This window comes from Phoxinus phoxinus (genome assembly GCF_949152265.1).
Source record: "Phoxinus phoxinus genome assembly, chromosome: 12".
NCBI classification, from domain to species: domain Eukaryota; kingdom Metazoa; phylum Chordata; class Actinopteri; order Cypriniformes; family Leuciscidae; genus Phoxinus; species Phoxinus phoxinus.
The window spans coordinates 16,147,375-16,161,980 of NC_136887.1; the positions used below are offsets into that span (position 1 = coordinate 16,147,375).

At 35.4% G+C, this 14,606-nt stretch overlaps 2 protein-coding genes across 2 annotated transcripts; one reads left to right on the plus strand and one right to left on the minus strand.

Moving 5' to 3' along the window:
* Positions 1 to 1,036: 1,036 nt before the first annotated feature.
* Positions 1,037 to 2,709, minus strand: neurog1 (neurogenin 1). Its single transcript, XM_079630909.1, has 2 exons — positions 2,460 to 2,709; positions 1,037 to 2,341 (listed from the first exon to the last, which is right to left on the minus strand). The coding sequence occupies exon 2, from the start codon at positions 2,329 to 2,331 to the stop codon at positions 1,705 to 1,707; it is 627 nt and encodes a 208-aa protein (XP_079487035.1). The 5' UTR covers positions 2,332 to 2,341; positions 2,460 to 2,709; the 3' UTR covers positions 1,037 to 1,704.
* Positions 2,710 to 11,721: 9,012 nt separating this feature from the next.
* On the plus strand, positions 11,722 to 14,400 carry polr2g (RNA polymerase II subunit G). The gene is made up of 8 exons (XM_079630902.1): positions 11,722 to 11,954; positions 12,267 to 12,376; positions 12,469 to 12,628; positions 12,844 to 12,894; positions 13,005 to 13,070; positions 13,168 to 13,239; positions 13,350 to 13,383; positions 13,605 to 14,400. Exons 1-8 carry the CDS (start codon positions 11,943 to 11,945, stop codon positions 13,616 to 13,618), a joined length of 519 nt encoding a protein of 172 aa, XP_079487028.1. The 5' UTR covers positions 11,722 to 11,942; the 3' UTR covers positions 13,619 to 14,400.
* The last annotated feature ends 206 nt before the right edge of the window (positions 14,401 to 14,606 follow it).

Genomic DNA, 14,606 nt, shown 5'->3' on the forward strand with positions numbered 1-14,606 from the left:
CATTCGCCCAAAAAGTTAGTATAGACTACATAAGGTCCATTTATAACCAAATATTCGATAGTTTATATTTAGCCTCATTTATTTGTAGAATTCAATTTATTTGTATAATTTAATTTTCATTTGTGGCAAATTCTGTTATGGATTATAGAATGTTCATTCATCTTTTGCTATCTGAACGCGCAGATTAGCCTGTAAATAAATTTGCATTTTATTAATTTATGCATGTAAAAAGGTTTAAAAAATATTGTAAGATGCTAGATACAAGCCTGTTAATTTGTTTTTATTTTGTTATCTTATAGTACTGTTAAAACGATTCTGTAAAGACAATAAACTGTAGGCTTTATGCAAAATTATTTTAGAAGAATAGTATAGGCTAATTTAGGGAGAAAATGTAGGCTACATTTATTAGTTTTACGGTAAAAAGTTGAGACATGATTTTATTAGGCCTACCTTATAACAGGGACATTTATTTCGATTTTATTTTAAAAGTCAGATTCTTTTTGGTTAGTGTTTATAGAGTTGTCATTGTATTATTATATGCTATTATTTGGAAATTTGCATCCACCTGCCTTATTAATTCATTTATAGTAGGCTAACAAACATAACTCAGATAAATTGGTATATTTACATTAGGATTATGATATGATTTCACGGAATATAGGCTGCATATATTGTAAGATACACACAGTGACCAAAATGCCGCCTCGTGTATTTTTAACATTAACGATTTGCATTCTTTTAATTCAAGCTTTTGTCTTTGCGATACTAATGACTACAACTCACGTGGACGTTTCGATACAATCGAGTGCAATCGTGTATAAAATTGTGCATTGGTTGGCAGATTAGATGACGCGATCTCGATCTATATCCATGCACCTGCCGCATAACCGTTATTTTATGCGCTGTGACCCAGTGTGACGCTTCAATGGCTGCACTCATTACAATGATGCCCATTATGTTGCCAGACATTGCTATGAGTTGTTTATGGTCTATATTAGCGTCACATTATGAAACAAACAAGCAAGCACAGACATTTAGTAGAAAACGTTATATTTATTCGTACAAAAACATGTTTGCACCAGATTTAAATTTTGAGGTAAATACATAATAGAATAAATCTCTTTATATACAATAAAAATACAATAGCATACGAAAGCAACAGGTTGAATAAATAAAACAAAAAGAAAGTGATGGGAAAGCAGTCAAGAGAGCTATAGTTAACAGTACGGATCAGTCAGACAGAGGAGGTTTCTTCAGGTCAAAATACATAATGCATAAGGCCAGATCTTTGTCTTGTCCTTTCAGCCTATTGTCACAGCGTTGAAACTGAATTTTCACGCTCGTTTTTCTGCTTTATCGCTCTACAAATTGTAATATTGACTTTTCACCTTGGACTGCAAAGGCCAATCTGTCTTGGTTTAAATTATAATTTTCTGTAACAGGGGTTAAGGTCATGCTCCAAGGAATGCAAAAAAAGTGCAAAGATATCGGGAAAAGCATCAATGTCAGTAACAAAACGTACAAAAAATACAAAAATAAAAACATTCTCATTTGTGAACTGTCAATAAGGCAAACAGTGAATACCTAATGTTGTCTCTGTGCTCTTGGTTCTAATAGAATAGAAAAGTAACAGCAACATCCTTTGATATTACACTATACATACTTCTGCAGACTCTATACAGACATGAGAATGCTTAGGTCACATTAATAGATGCTTGGTACGAATTTGGTGTAGCTGTAAACTACATCGGTTTGCAAATATCCATAATCGTCCATGGCTGCGGGGCTGCTCGGGTCTGAATTGCAGTAAGATGGGGATGAAGACGAAGAGGATGCGCTGGATGGCCAGGAGCAAGAGTCCCGGCTGGGGCTGGGTGTATCTCCCATGCAGCTTAGTCCGGGGAGCAGCAACGGAGGGTCTCTTGACTTGCTCTGCCGCTGGTCAGCGATTCGGATGGTCTCCGAAAGTGCCCAGATGTAGTTGTGAGCGAAGCGCAGAGTCTCGATTTTGGTCAGCTTCGTGTCGTCGGGAAAGGCAGGCAGCACGCTTCTCAACGAATCCAAGGCGTCGTTGAGGTTGTGCATTCTGTTCCTCTCGCGGTCGTTGGCCTTCATCCGGCGGTTCTTCTTCACCACGTGCACGGTGCCGTCGTTCCTCGCGCGCCCCCTGCGCCGCTTTTTCTGCTGCAGCTCGGTTGGAGACGCAGGTGGCTTGCCGCAGGAGGACGCGGGGGACGCGGGGTGGAGGCTGCTGCCCGAGTCTTCATCATCGGTGTGCGTAAAGGAGTAGTCACAGCTTGAGGTGTCCATGTCGGAGTAGACAGTTTCCATTGTTGATAACCTGGAGATATAGAATGAAAGAGTTAGAAATGCAAAAAAATAAATAAATAACAATAAAAGCAGTCATTCCAAATTCTCTGCGTGCAGCATCGAGGGTGTTTTGTGCTGCAAATACGCACCTTATGTGGGCTGAGAGATGAAACTGGGTGTTTGAAGTCTTGCAGAGTCCTGCAGATAGTTTGTGTTGAAGTTTAAGGCACGCGTCTGTCTTGCTCTTACCCCTCAATCAGCTCGTGTGAGCTTGTGAGCTTGGCACACGACTGGCCTCACCTACCTTATATACCCTGGTGAGACAATGGACGTACCCCCCTCGCTTTGGCATTTTTGTGAAGGATGAATGAATGGTTTGCATCAGGTCTGCCCCGTGCCGCACGACCATCTCATTAGCATAATTTATGCCCGTTGTTTGTTCGCCCTCTGAAGCGTGCCTGTAATCACCGCTGGCCAATCAGAGAGCCGGAGAGCTGCCAAGCCACGCGAGCAGAGCTGTTGCTATCAGTCCAGCATGAACCAAGCCCACTTTAACTTAAATCTCTGGAGGAAATTGAAAAGAAGAGACAACACGAAGTGGCCTGAGGCTAGAAGACAAGTTTTGTATTTTGTACGCATATATCTCTTTAAGATTTTATTAGACAAACTTATACACAATTGTTTTGATTTTGATGCCAAATTATAAATGTGATTTCTTTTTAACGTTTCAGCTCATTTTCATTCTCATTACCTATAATACAAGGTAAAAAGTGCTAGTATTAGTAGTTACCTATGTTTAAATACTTCTAAACATTTTGTATATTGGAAAAAAAAGGTTATTTCTGAATGTTACGACGTGATGACTAAAGTTCATCAGAATTTGCCTCTCGCCAGCTGTGATAGACAAACAAAGCATGAGTGTAACACACTGGCAATACAAAAATGGCAACTAAACAATAAAATAGGGCCTACTGCAGTGTGCACACTGTAAAAAAAATATGATCAAAAGGTTATGACAACATATTTTACATTGCTTTAAAATAAGCAATTTCTAACTTTTTTATAAGTTATAGCTACAAGATTCAACCAATGGCCTATTAAAATCAGTTTAATGTAATTTAAGTTGAAATTAAACATCAAAATTGATTGTAGGCTACTTACAAATTTTAGGCAGCAACTTTTTTTTTTACAGTGTGAAAAAAGTCAAATTCAAATGTGTTGGTAAGCGGAAATAATTCTGAAGAAAAATTATACCATATTCGTTCGTTTTACTAAAAAAAATATTTTATTAGCCTATAACATTTTACCGTAATCTCTTGTATTGCTTTAATGCATTTATATAAATAAAAGTTTTTTTTTAATATAATTTTTTTTTTACCATGTATAGGCTATGGCATATGTGATGTAGGTAAATTACAATCTGTTATTGTATTCTACATTAAAATAACGTGTTAGTGTAAGGTTTTAGTGTATTTGACATTCTTCCACCTTGCCTGCTGCACGCATCTTGAGTTATAACTCTCGAGGTGAAAGATGCAGTTCAATCAAACTCCTCCGCTGTGCCCAGAGCCTTAAGTTTTATTTAAAGACATCTTTATGAGACAGCCGTACAATTGTTCATTAATTATTCAATTTATTCAATTGCAAGCAACTCGCCCCTCTTTGGAAAAAAAAATGAACGGGCACTATTTAGAAATAGTTTGGGGAGAGACCTGCGGCGCCTTTCTCCGTGCGGTATTATGGCGATAGGGGCACAGTCATTTATAAATAATTACACAATGTTTAGAGTCTTCAGGCATGTATGATATATCAAAGCGATTATAAGGTGAATTGTTCCATTGTGCGCCTCTCCTCTCTCTTCTTTTCAGCTCTATACGGCTTGTCCCCCGTCCAAATTCTGCGCCTCTGAGCTTTTGTCACTCATTTTTCTCGGCCTGCGACACTCCAATAGCATTATTCTTATTCAAATAGTCCCAGCGTGAACAAAAACACCCCGCTTCTGATGCACGTTTGTGCTTTCGCTGGCATGAAGTGAAGCACAAGTGGAGATGCATCATTTTAACTAATATGGACTCATGAAGATGTAGTGAACTTCTACAGTGACCCGAGACTCTGTTTTTTTTCATTGGAACATGCAAATAGTAGTAGGCTATACAAATATAGACTAGTATAATAACACTTAATATATATATATATTGTACTGTCAAATCGATTAATCGCGATTAATCGCATATAACATACAAGTTTGTGTTTATATGTGCGTGTGTAGGCATACACATAGCCATAAATTAGGGCCTAAATGCAATGTATATAGCCTACAATTCAAATGTGTTGGTGTGTGGAAGGAATTCTGGAAATAAATGAATGCTATATTTGGTCGTTTTACTAAAAATAAATAAAAAATAGGCCTAGGCTATATAAAATTTGCTTTTTATAATATGCTATTTAAAAAGGTCGGTAGGAAAATTACAATATTTCACTGTATTTTACATTAAAATAACATTTTAAGTTTGTGTTTATGTAATATTTGTGCGTGTATTTGTATGTGCATGTACATACACACACTTAGCCTAAATTATTTAAACACAAACTTTTATGTTAGATGCGATTAATCGATTTGACAGCACTATATATATATATATATATATATATATATATATATATATATATATATATATATATATATATATATATATATATATATATATATATATATATATATAAGCTTATATATATATATATATTAGCTTATATATATATATATATATATATATATATATATATATATATATATATATTAGCTTATATATATGTATGCTTATATATATAATATATAAGCATAAACATAGCAAACATATAAACAAACATGTTCTTTCTTTTCTTTTTATGCTTTTACTGCGAATGCATGCGTTTTAAAACCCCTCTGGTCACTCTGTGGAGGTCCAGACTGGGGTGATGGGGGAGATCGATTTTACTATTACAACACCAACCTGTCAGTAATAACTTCAAAGAGAGAAAACAGCTTGAATGACTATTTTGCTTCCAGTCAGAGCATTAGTGATCTGGTCTGGACCTTGTACTTATTGCTCTTATAAAGTCATAAAAAAGTTATTGTTTTACAATGTTACCTAACATTACTTATTTCCACCAAAGTGATGGATGTGTCAGGGTCCCCCCCTAGAAAGGGGCGGTGGGGAGGAAGAAGGGTTTTGCCCACAGCTGAGAGATGTTGCCAAGGAGATTTTGACAGGATTAGGCACAAGTGCACGAGACCTGATTGCATTTCAATAGCAGAAACACGTGAGAAAATGAAACAACTGAATTACTTAAAGAGGGTCTGATCCGAACCCCAAAACAATCATGCACACTGCACATTTTAAAAAGAAAGCGATGCAACGCGCGTGGTTGAGGGTCTGCTGCGAGTAAACTTAAATATGCGGCCTGAATGGAACTGATATTTCAATGCACAATGGCTTAATGCAACATTAAAAAGGGAAAAAGAAAGAGAGCAGTATTAAAACGCGAAAGATTTGCATGACAGGTGTGAAGCACATCAAGAAGTGAAAGGTGCATTGGTCTTGTTCGACCTGTCTTGGATTGGCATGTGACGTGTGAGGCACAGAACTCGCTTTAGTCCCCGCTAGAATAGTCTTTTAATTTATTTTATATCTATTTATGCAATTCGAATTAAAATTCAATTTTGCATTTGGCCCAGCATTAATCCCCGGGTATTAACGCGATTACTGTTCGCAAAAGATCTTTGAGTCAGAAAGTCTGATAGAAGTTTTCACATGGTAATCCCCGGAATAATCCTTTCCCCTGGCGCTGCGGCAGGATCGGGGCCAGAGGACCTTTTCTTCCTTCTTCAGGATTCAAGCAGGGCAGAATAGGGCCATTACTTTTGAATGATAATTAATTCCTTACTCCAGTGCTTCAATTGTACGGGGATACCACACCCCAAATAAGAAAATCAGCCCCTCATGCCTCGTGCAAGAAGAGACTGGAAATAAATTCTAGGGTTACACAATGGTTAAATACATGCAGCTTTGTCACTCCCTGTAATATTCTTGAAGTTTTGATAAAGCCTAAAAATCTAAACTTAATCCAACTCAATATTTTAATTAACTGCACTACTTAAAAACACACACATAATATTTAATAAAATATATATATTTTTTGGTAATGTTGGAAAATATTGCACATCTAATTTCTTTCTTTCTTTCTTTCTTTCTTTCTTTCTTTCTTTCTTTCTTTCTTTCTTTCTTTCTTTCTTTCTTTCTTTCTTTCTTTCTTTCTTTCTTTCTTTCTTTCTTTCTTTCTTTCTTTCTTTCTTTCTTTCTTTCTTTCTTTCTATGCTGAATTTTGTGCTAACAGCCCAGTTATTGAAAAATACAATATTTACCGTATTATTTTTCCAGAACATTAAATGCGTGCTGGTTTGTTATATTTACAAAAATATATATTTTTTTCATTCATTCTTAAAAAAATGCATAAAACATTTATCTTTTATAAAACCATAATAATAATTGTTAATTTTATTTAGACATTTTACAGATATTGTGTCCTGTATGTGTCTGAAATGCATAACTGAAAGCTGCATTTCATAAACATTACATTCATTTAAATGGTTCCAAACTATGTTTGCCAGATATACCTGGAATATATATATTTTGTGCATATTTACAAGATTTCAGAACAGGTGCTATTATTAAAATGCAATGGAATCTCATTACAAGCTATGTGAATGTAAATTTTCGGCTCTCTTTGTGAGTCAGGCACATAATGTACCAGTTCGTGAACCTAGTACTATCAATCAGACGTCCAATTCTAAATACAAACCCTACGGTGGGGCATTCACTTGTCTTCGTGTGTTTGTGCAAGTGCATAATTTACCTCTAGTTTACCCAGCATCAGTGCTAACAATGAGAGCTGTGTCTCTAAAGACTTTATATTTGAAAGTAACCAGGGCAACTCTTTGGTAAAATGAGAAGAAGCTTTGCACAAGCCACATCACCGTTAAAGGGAGGAAGTACACAACGATTCCCTGACTAATGATAAGTTCATACACCTGACCTCGCCGCCAGACTGTTCCATGCATTCGACTTTTCACTTAGTAGTCCTGCTGGTCTGCAAGTCAACACATCCATTTGTTAAAGAAAAACGTGCCATGGCTGTCTATTTCTATTTCTAGATGCGCATCCCCCCCCCCTGCAACGTACATTCGGGTGATGGCATCACTTGTAGTAGGTGTTCAAATCAGCCATATGGTTTTGAGTGCAATAACTTGAATCTCCAGCCAACAATGGAGTAATTGAGAAGGGAAAGAAGTCCGAGCTTGACTCGACAAAGCTGCAAAAACTCCTTCTTTCACTCTAATGAAGCTGTTGTCTGGAGATTCTGTGTGGGGTTGGGAGGGTGGTGGTGGACGTGATTTGTCATACAATCTGAATCTTTAGGAGGGCTGGAGAAAGACCTCCTCTCCATATGTCTGCTTATTTTGCATCTGAAAGCTACCTTTGGCGAGAGCAGTGGGAGAGGGGGAAGGAAAGGAGTGAGCTGAAGCTCAGGGACAGGGGTTTTCTTTCCATCAGCTCTGAGAGCACTCGGATCAACACTGGAGAAGGGCTTTGCTTTCAAAAAAACAAAAGCGACACAAGAGAAATATATTTGAACACAGCGTGTTGGTCGAAACACATGTTGCACAATGAAAGGGGAATAAACGACAAGTAGGTTTGCTTACATGTGTTCAAATTGTTTAAAAAATCTATAACACTTCCTATGGATAAATCAATCACAGAAATGAGAATTAAGAAATAAATTAAAATAAATTCAATGTATTTTTGAATTCATGCATTATGTTTTACTTTCAAACAGAGTTTACTGTGTTGCAGAAAGTGATTAAGTGAGTATGTTATTATTCAGCAATACATTGAAATAAACGCAAAAATATACTTCCTATGTAGACCTGTCTATGATTAGTTCCCCAGAGCTCGGCCAAAATGCCTTTATATCTGTCAAATATCTGTCAAATACTGCTTTAAAGGGATAGTTCACCCAAACATTATTTCATTACTTACTCACCCTTGAGTTGTTCCAAACCTGTATGAAGTTCTTTCTTCTGCTGAACATAAAAGAAGATGTTTTAAAGAATGTTGGTAACCAGAAAGTTCCTGGTCCCCATTAACTTCCGTATATTGAGTCAATGGGGACCAAAAAACGTTTGGTTACCGACACTCTTCAAAACATCTTCTTTTATGTTGCGTTGAGAACAAGGTTGAGATCAACTCGAGGTTGAGTAAGTATTTTTGGGTGAACTATCCTTTTAAGGCATTTTGAATTGGATTTGCACTCAGTGTTCTCCTTAAGTCAAAGACAGCACCAATTTGAAACAAGAAATTATAACTTGATAAATTGATATAAAGCAAAATTCCACTGAAATAGAAAGGGTTTGATTTAAATGAAGGTACTGCATCCACAACATGAAGGCCGTGAACTTGTGACTGTGAGGACATCTGCAAGCATTCTCTCTCTCTCTCTCTCTCTCTCTCTCTCTCTCTCTCTCTCTCTCCTTTATAATATTGAGGTTAATGCGACGAGCGTCAGCTCTCTGCAAGAATGTGGTACGGACAAAATGAAGAAGTCCCCAAGGACCGTCTTCGATTTGGACTATGCATGATGCAAACCCCATCCACCATGCTCAGATATTTGTGGACATCTGCCCATGCTCATCAGCATGCATGGCTTTAGTCCTCGGGTATCTGACCTGCCTCAGCAACAATAGTGAGACAGTCTGATCTATAGCACTCCACTGCATTTGCTTTTATTTGCTTGTGAAAGAGAACCTTTTAAAACTAGCTATTAAAGCTACAGGATAGCAACAAACTGGAAGTATACTTTTAGGATTTCCACATATAAGCTTTATTTGTCAAATTACATTTAGTGCAAGGGACCATCTATCTATCTATCTATCTATCTATCTATCTATCTATCTATCTATCTATCTATCTATCTATCTATCTATCTATCTATCTATCTATCTATCTATCTATCTATCTATCTATCTATCTATCTATCTATCTATCTATCTATCTCTATCTATATTTTGTTCATTGACAAACCACCAGCAAAGCCACACGTTGGCATTTTTATTTAATGACCTTAATTTAAAAAGCTTTGGATTCAACAGCACTGAAACTGCACTCGTTCGGCTTGCTCTGATAGAAAGTGCTTTACAGTTTTTCTCCATCGCTTTGGCACATCTTTCGAAACAGTCTTAACATTCTCTAAAGGGTAAGTGTGACAATGTCACAACTGTTTGCTGGAACATCAGAACTCTATCGCATGTCTGCAAAATTGACAACTCACCCAAAACATTTAATTGATGCATCAAAACCTTATTGTGTCAGTAAATTGGCCAATGCCCCCAAAAATAAAAAGTAAAGTACAATGTAAAAAAAGTACAATGTAAAAAGGTATGTACATAATAAGTGCATTGTATCAAATTATTAATAAAAATTGTAGTACAGTTAAAGACAACCAATTTAAAAAGAGGGATTGCATTTTTTATTTATTTATACAGCACATTTATTTGTGTAGAAATGTGTATGTAAACTGAAAATTCACAGTTGCTTGTTCATTTTTACACACTCTTATGTCTTCTCCTAACACCAGATATTCTTACATATCTACATATTCTTCCATGACAAGCAACTGTGAATTTTCAGCTTATATAACACATTTGTACAAAAAAAACAACAACTGATGTTGCTGTTTCAGGTTGTGACATTCCTCCATGTTCAAAAATGGCAGTGATCCTGCTGGACAAACTCCATAAAACCTCATGTATGCTTCCAAACCTGATTGGTTGTTGTTGGTAAGATTGCGATTCCTAATCCATTACAATGGCAGGCCAGTTGCCAATTTAGCAGACATACAATCATTCCATGTCATAGGCCTATTTATGGAATATACATGCATGTCTGACAGATTTTGATAATTGAATGTATTTGTGCATTTTGCATGTGAAGGCTCACACGATGAAATTTGTGAAGAGTTTGACAATTTCAATGAGAATCAACTCATCAGTTTTGATCAACAAGCCATGTGCATTCGATTAGCCTATTGTGCAAATTAGATTGCTACTGTTTTGCACACGTGCTAAAACACATGCAATTTGCTTAAGAAATTCAAATCTGATGTGATCAAAAACTTAACTGGTCAAACTTATTGTTTTGAGAAAAAGACTGGGTGTGTCACGTGACAAATGAACGAAAGACTCGTATGGTAAAGTAGGCCTAATAATTTATGTTCCCTATAAATTATTTTTGACTGCATAATAATGAGTTCTTAATTCAGAATATGATAGAAATTGCGTAGGTGGATGTGTTCGGGCAATTTGGCTGTTAAATGTAAAACACTTAAAGCCACTTAATAAACGAAACGACTCGGAAAAAAAGATTCGTTCATTTTGATGAACGAGATCGAACAAGAGAGTCAGTATGATCCGAACTTCCCATCAATCAGGCCACACGTTGCATAAGTTTGGAATTATAGTGACCCCTTGTGTTCATATTTTGTCTTGCATTCTGTGTGTCAGAGAACGAGGTTCGAGACAAAGTAGCCCTTTTAAAATTGATTTAGTAAAAATCGTGATTTTGAGGAAACAACAAAATTACTAATTGCTGATGAAATTTAGTTAGGCTGCCATTATGTTAAAATACTATTAGAATGAATATCACTTTGTTCAATGCTATCTGGACAGCAAACATTGCCATACAGTTTTGAAAAATATGTAGGCTACTGATGGAGTTACAGGAGTACTGATACCTTTTTTTTAAAGGTAAAATCGTGAAAATGTTTTTGCTGTTTAATAATAATAATTATTATACATTTTATTTATAATGCGCTTTTCTAAAAGCGCTAGATATGTTACAAAAACTAAAAAAAAGCATAAGATTAACTTAACATTAACATAATCTAGTTCAAAACATATCAAACGTCTACCTCCCCTAAAAAAGTGTATCCTATAATTAAAAGTAGCCTAGCTATAAAAAAGTTCGCCTAATTTTTTGAATTGATTTTAAAATATATGTAAAAATTATTTTATTTATTAGCTAGTTTTAATTGCATAAAACCGTAGCATTCGTGGAATATAATGTTAGTGAAAATGTGTGGAATGAAATGTTCATTAAAGCACAACCAGGAGGTAACATCATTTGGACCCTTTATACAGCATGACAGAAATGCATTTAAATAAACGTCAGCTATTTAAATTGTTTATTGCTAATAAAAATGCATTATAAAAAAACTCTGATGGGATTTTATACTTTACAATGCATCGAACATTTTGACTAAATAGTAAACAAATAGTTGTTTAATAAAATAAATATCTCACGAAATATTAGTTTAACCAGAAGTTAAACAATTTATGACGCAAACCCTTCTTTTTTATTATCATTTTTATTTTATTTTATAAAGCCTTCATGTGACTCTTAATTTGAAGCCACGGTAACCCGGAAACGCTTTTGTGACTCGATTCTTTTTGAGGGTCGGCGCCTTGACACGCAGAAATCAATACTCGCGGCTTTATAAATTTAAAACTGAGACATTTGTGAGATAAAACCAGTTAAGAGATGTTTTATCACGTAAGTCCTTAATTGTTTTATTTTTGCGTGTATAACGAACCCCAGCATTAAGAATTAATAATTTCGGCTCGTGTTTTGCTACTTGCACACTCGCTGGGTTTCGAAAGTGTTGGTGAATGAAATGCAGCTAACGTTAGACAGATCTCGTCATTTTTAAATTAATATTGTGTTGATATATTTACTTTCCGTTTTTGATTAAAAGTCAAAATCAGTCAATTATGTTAATGCAGTGTGTTGTATAAACCGATTCTAGATGTATATCCATTACCTTAATGTAGCTTGTTGTTGTTTTCTCAATAACCATCACAATAGATCTCTTTGGAGCATGAGATTCTCCTCCATCCAAGATACTTTGGACCTAACCTTTTGAACACAGTCAAGCAGAAACTGTTCACTGAGGTGGAGGGAACATGTACAGGAAAGTAAGTCCAACCGAAGGGTTTGAGATTAGACTTTCTTCAAGTAATGCATATTTTGAAATATGAGTCTCTAATGTCTCTCTTTTGTTTCACAGGTATGGCTTTGTTATTGCAGTAACCACAATTGATAATATTGGAGCAGGTGTAATACAGCCTGGCAGAGGTTTTGTGCTGTATCCCGTCAAATACAAAGCCATCGTATTCCGTCCCTTCAAGGGAGAAGTTGTGGATGCTGTTGTCACTCAGGTTAACAAAGTACGGGTCCATTTTTATCATCTTCTAGTGCTGGACACTCGATATTCTGGATGTTCATTAGTTCATGTATCCTACTCTAGTGTGACTAATTTAAGATAAATAACTTGCATGCACCGTAATCATTCTGTGTTAATAAAGCTCATCATTGTCCCTGCTTTTGATTTTTTTTTTTTCTTCTAGTCTTCAATACAGTATTATTTTCTTTCTTTCTCCAGGTTGGACTCTTTACAGAAATTGGCCCCATGTCTTGCTTCATTTCTCGTCATGTAGGTTTTCCATGGAGAGTAAAAAAAATTATATATATATATATATATTATTGTGTTGATATTCAGTGTCTTTCGTAGTTGTCTTATATCTGTGATATTTCTGTGTCCAGTCTATTCCCTCTGAGATGGAGTTTGACCCAAACTCAAATCCTCCATGCTATAAGACAGTCGATGAGGTAAGAGTCAATAAATCACCTTTAAGAAATGTTTGTTGAAAGGATTTTTTTTTTTATCCTACAGACATAGAACATTTCAGTTTGTTTTCTTTAACAGGACATTGTGATCCAGCAAGATGATGAAATTCGACTGAAGATTGTGGGAACTCGAGTGGATAAGAATGATATTGTAAATCCCTGGCACTTTCTCTTGAATATGCTGAATATTGTTCTATTTTGGATACAAACATTTTCTTCTGTTTTTGATCATTCAAATTTTTTTTGTTCCTATTTTATTAGTTTGCCATTGGATCTCTTATGGATGACTACCTGGGTATGTATTTCATATGATAAACGTATTCTGTCACATCTCTTTGTTTACTGTCAGAGGCTTGCAGTTCGCTGTGCTATAACTTTTATGTTGATTTTATACTATTTTTGTAATTATTAAAATGTGATATCAAAACTAATTCTCTCAATGTATTTAATTCTTTATTTCTAAGTTGTGTTGTGCTATCCAACCATTGTCTAAAAGTTTCACTCTTATACTTCTAGGTCTTGTGAGCTGATTCTTCTGTCAAGAATATGGGAAATATGAAACTTGACGGTGTGAGGATGCTACGTAGTTTGTATATACTGTAATTATTTCCCCATTCATTTGATGTTTTTTTTTATGGTCTCCTTTTATCCCCATGTTGGTATATCTATAGTTTTCCTATGGCAATCGTTTGTTTTGTGAAACATCAAGTCCAATGGGAGCTAAATGTTGCAGTGGTTCTACATGATGGAAAGACTTTCAACTGTTTCATTTATAGTGAGGCAGCAGAAAAAGAGTAAATCTAGAGTTCTTCGGCTGTTGAAAGATCCTGTAAGCAGTTCACAATCACGGTTTGGAAGGAATCTTTCATCACATTGCTTTTAGAAGTTATTCAATCTCATTATTATATAAGGCCATTTTTAGAATTATTTTTGTAAATGCCAGTCAGCCTTATGTTGAATATATTTCTCTTTTGTAACACAGAACTCATAAAATTTTGAACATGTCTCCAACTTGTCTTTTTTTGTTGTTGTCTATTCTGATATTCTTTTATATTAAGCAAAGATATGTACTCCAATACATATTACACAGTGTGCGTTGCTGATTTTTGCTAATATTTTGATTCCACTCTGATAAGAAATATATCATAGCAATAATTTTGACAGGAATATATTTGCAATTGAAACATCCTGTCATGCCAGTCACACAAAAGCTCACTATTACACTATTAACAACTAAGTATTTGACCTTATAATAAATTTGCAACATCCTCCTAAAATGATTACCTTGATCATATTTAATGTTGCACAACATTAAAATTAAATCTCAAAACGGGGACCATTCACAGAAATCTTCAACATAAATATCAGAGCAAGTGGATTTAAGTCCTTTAAATATGATTTTACCGAGATCAATAAGTTGTTTAGCGTTCAGGCCTAGGAATCTGTAGACTTTATTTACATTTTGATTTGAAAGGAAATCTGTAGATTGGCTTTAAACATAGCCATATGTGTTCAAGT

Bases quoted from the DNA above. Each gene is read 5' to 3' on its own strand.
- polr2g (XM_079630902.1), top strand. The intron at 12,629-12,843 runs GTACGGGTCCAT...TTCTTTCTCCAG, and splicing joins TTGTCACTCAGGTTAACAAA to GTTGGACTCTTTACAGAAAT. The intron at 13,240-13,349 runs GTAAATCCCTGG...CTATTTTATTAG, and splicing joins GAGTGGATAAGAATGATATT to TTTGCCATTGGATCTCTTAT.
- neurog1 (XM_079630909.1), bottom strand. From the start codon at position 2,331: ATGGAAACTGTCTACTCCGACATGGACACCTCAAGCTGTGACTACTCC.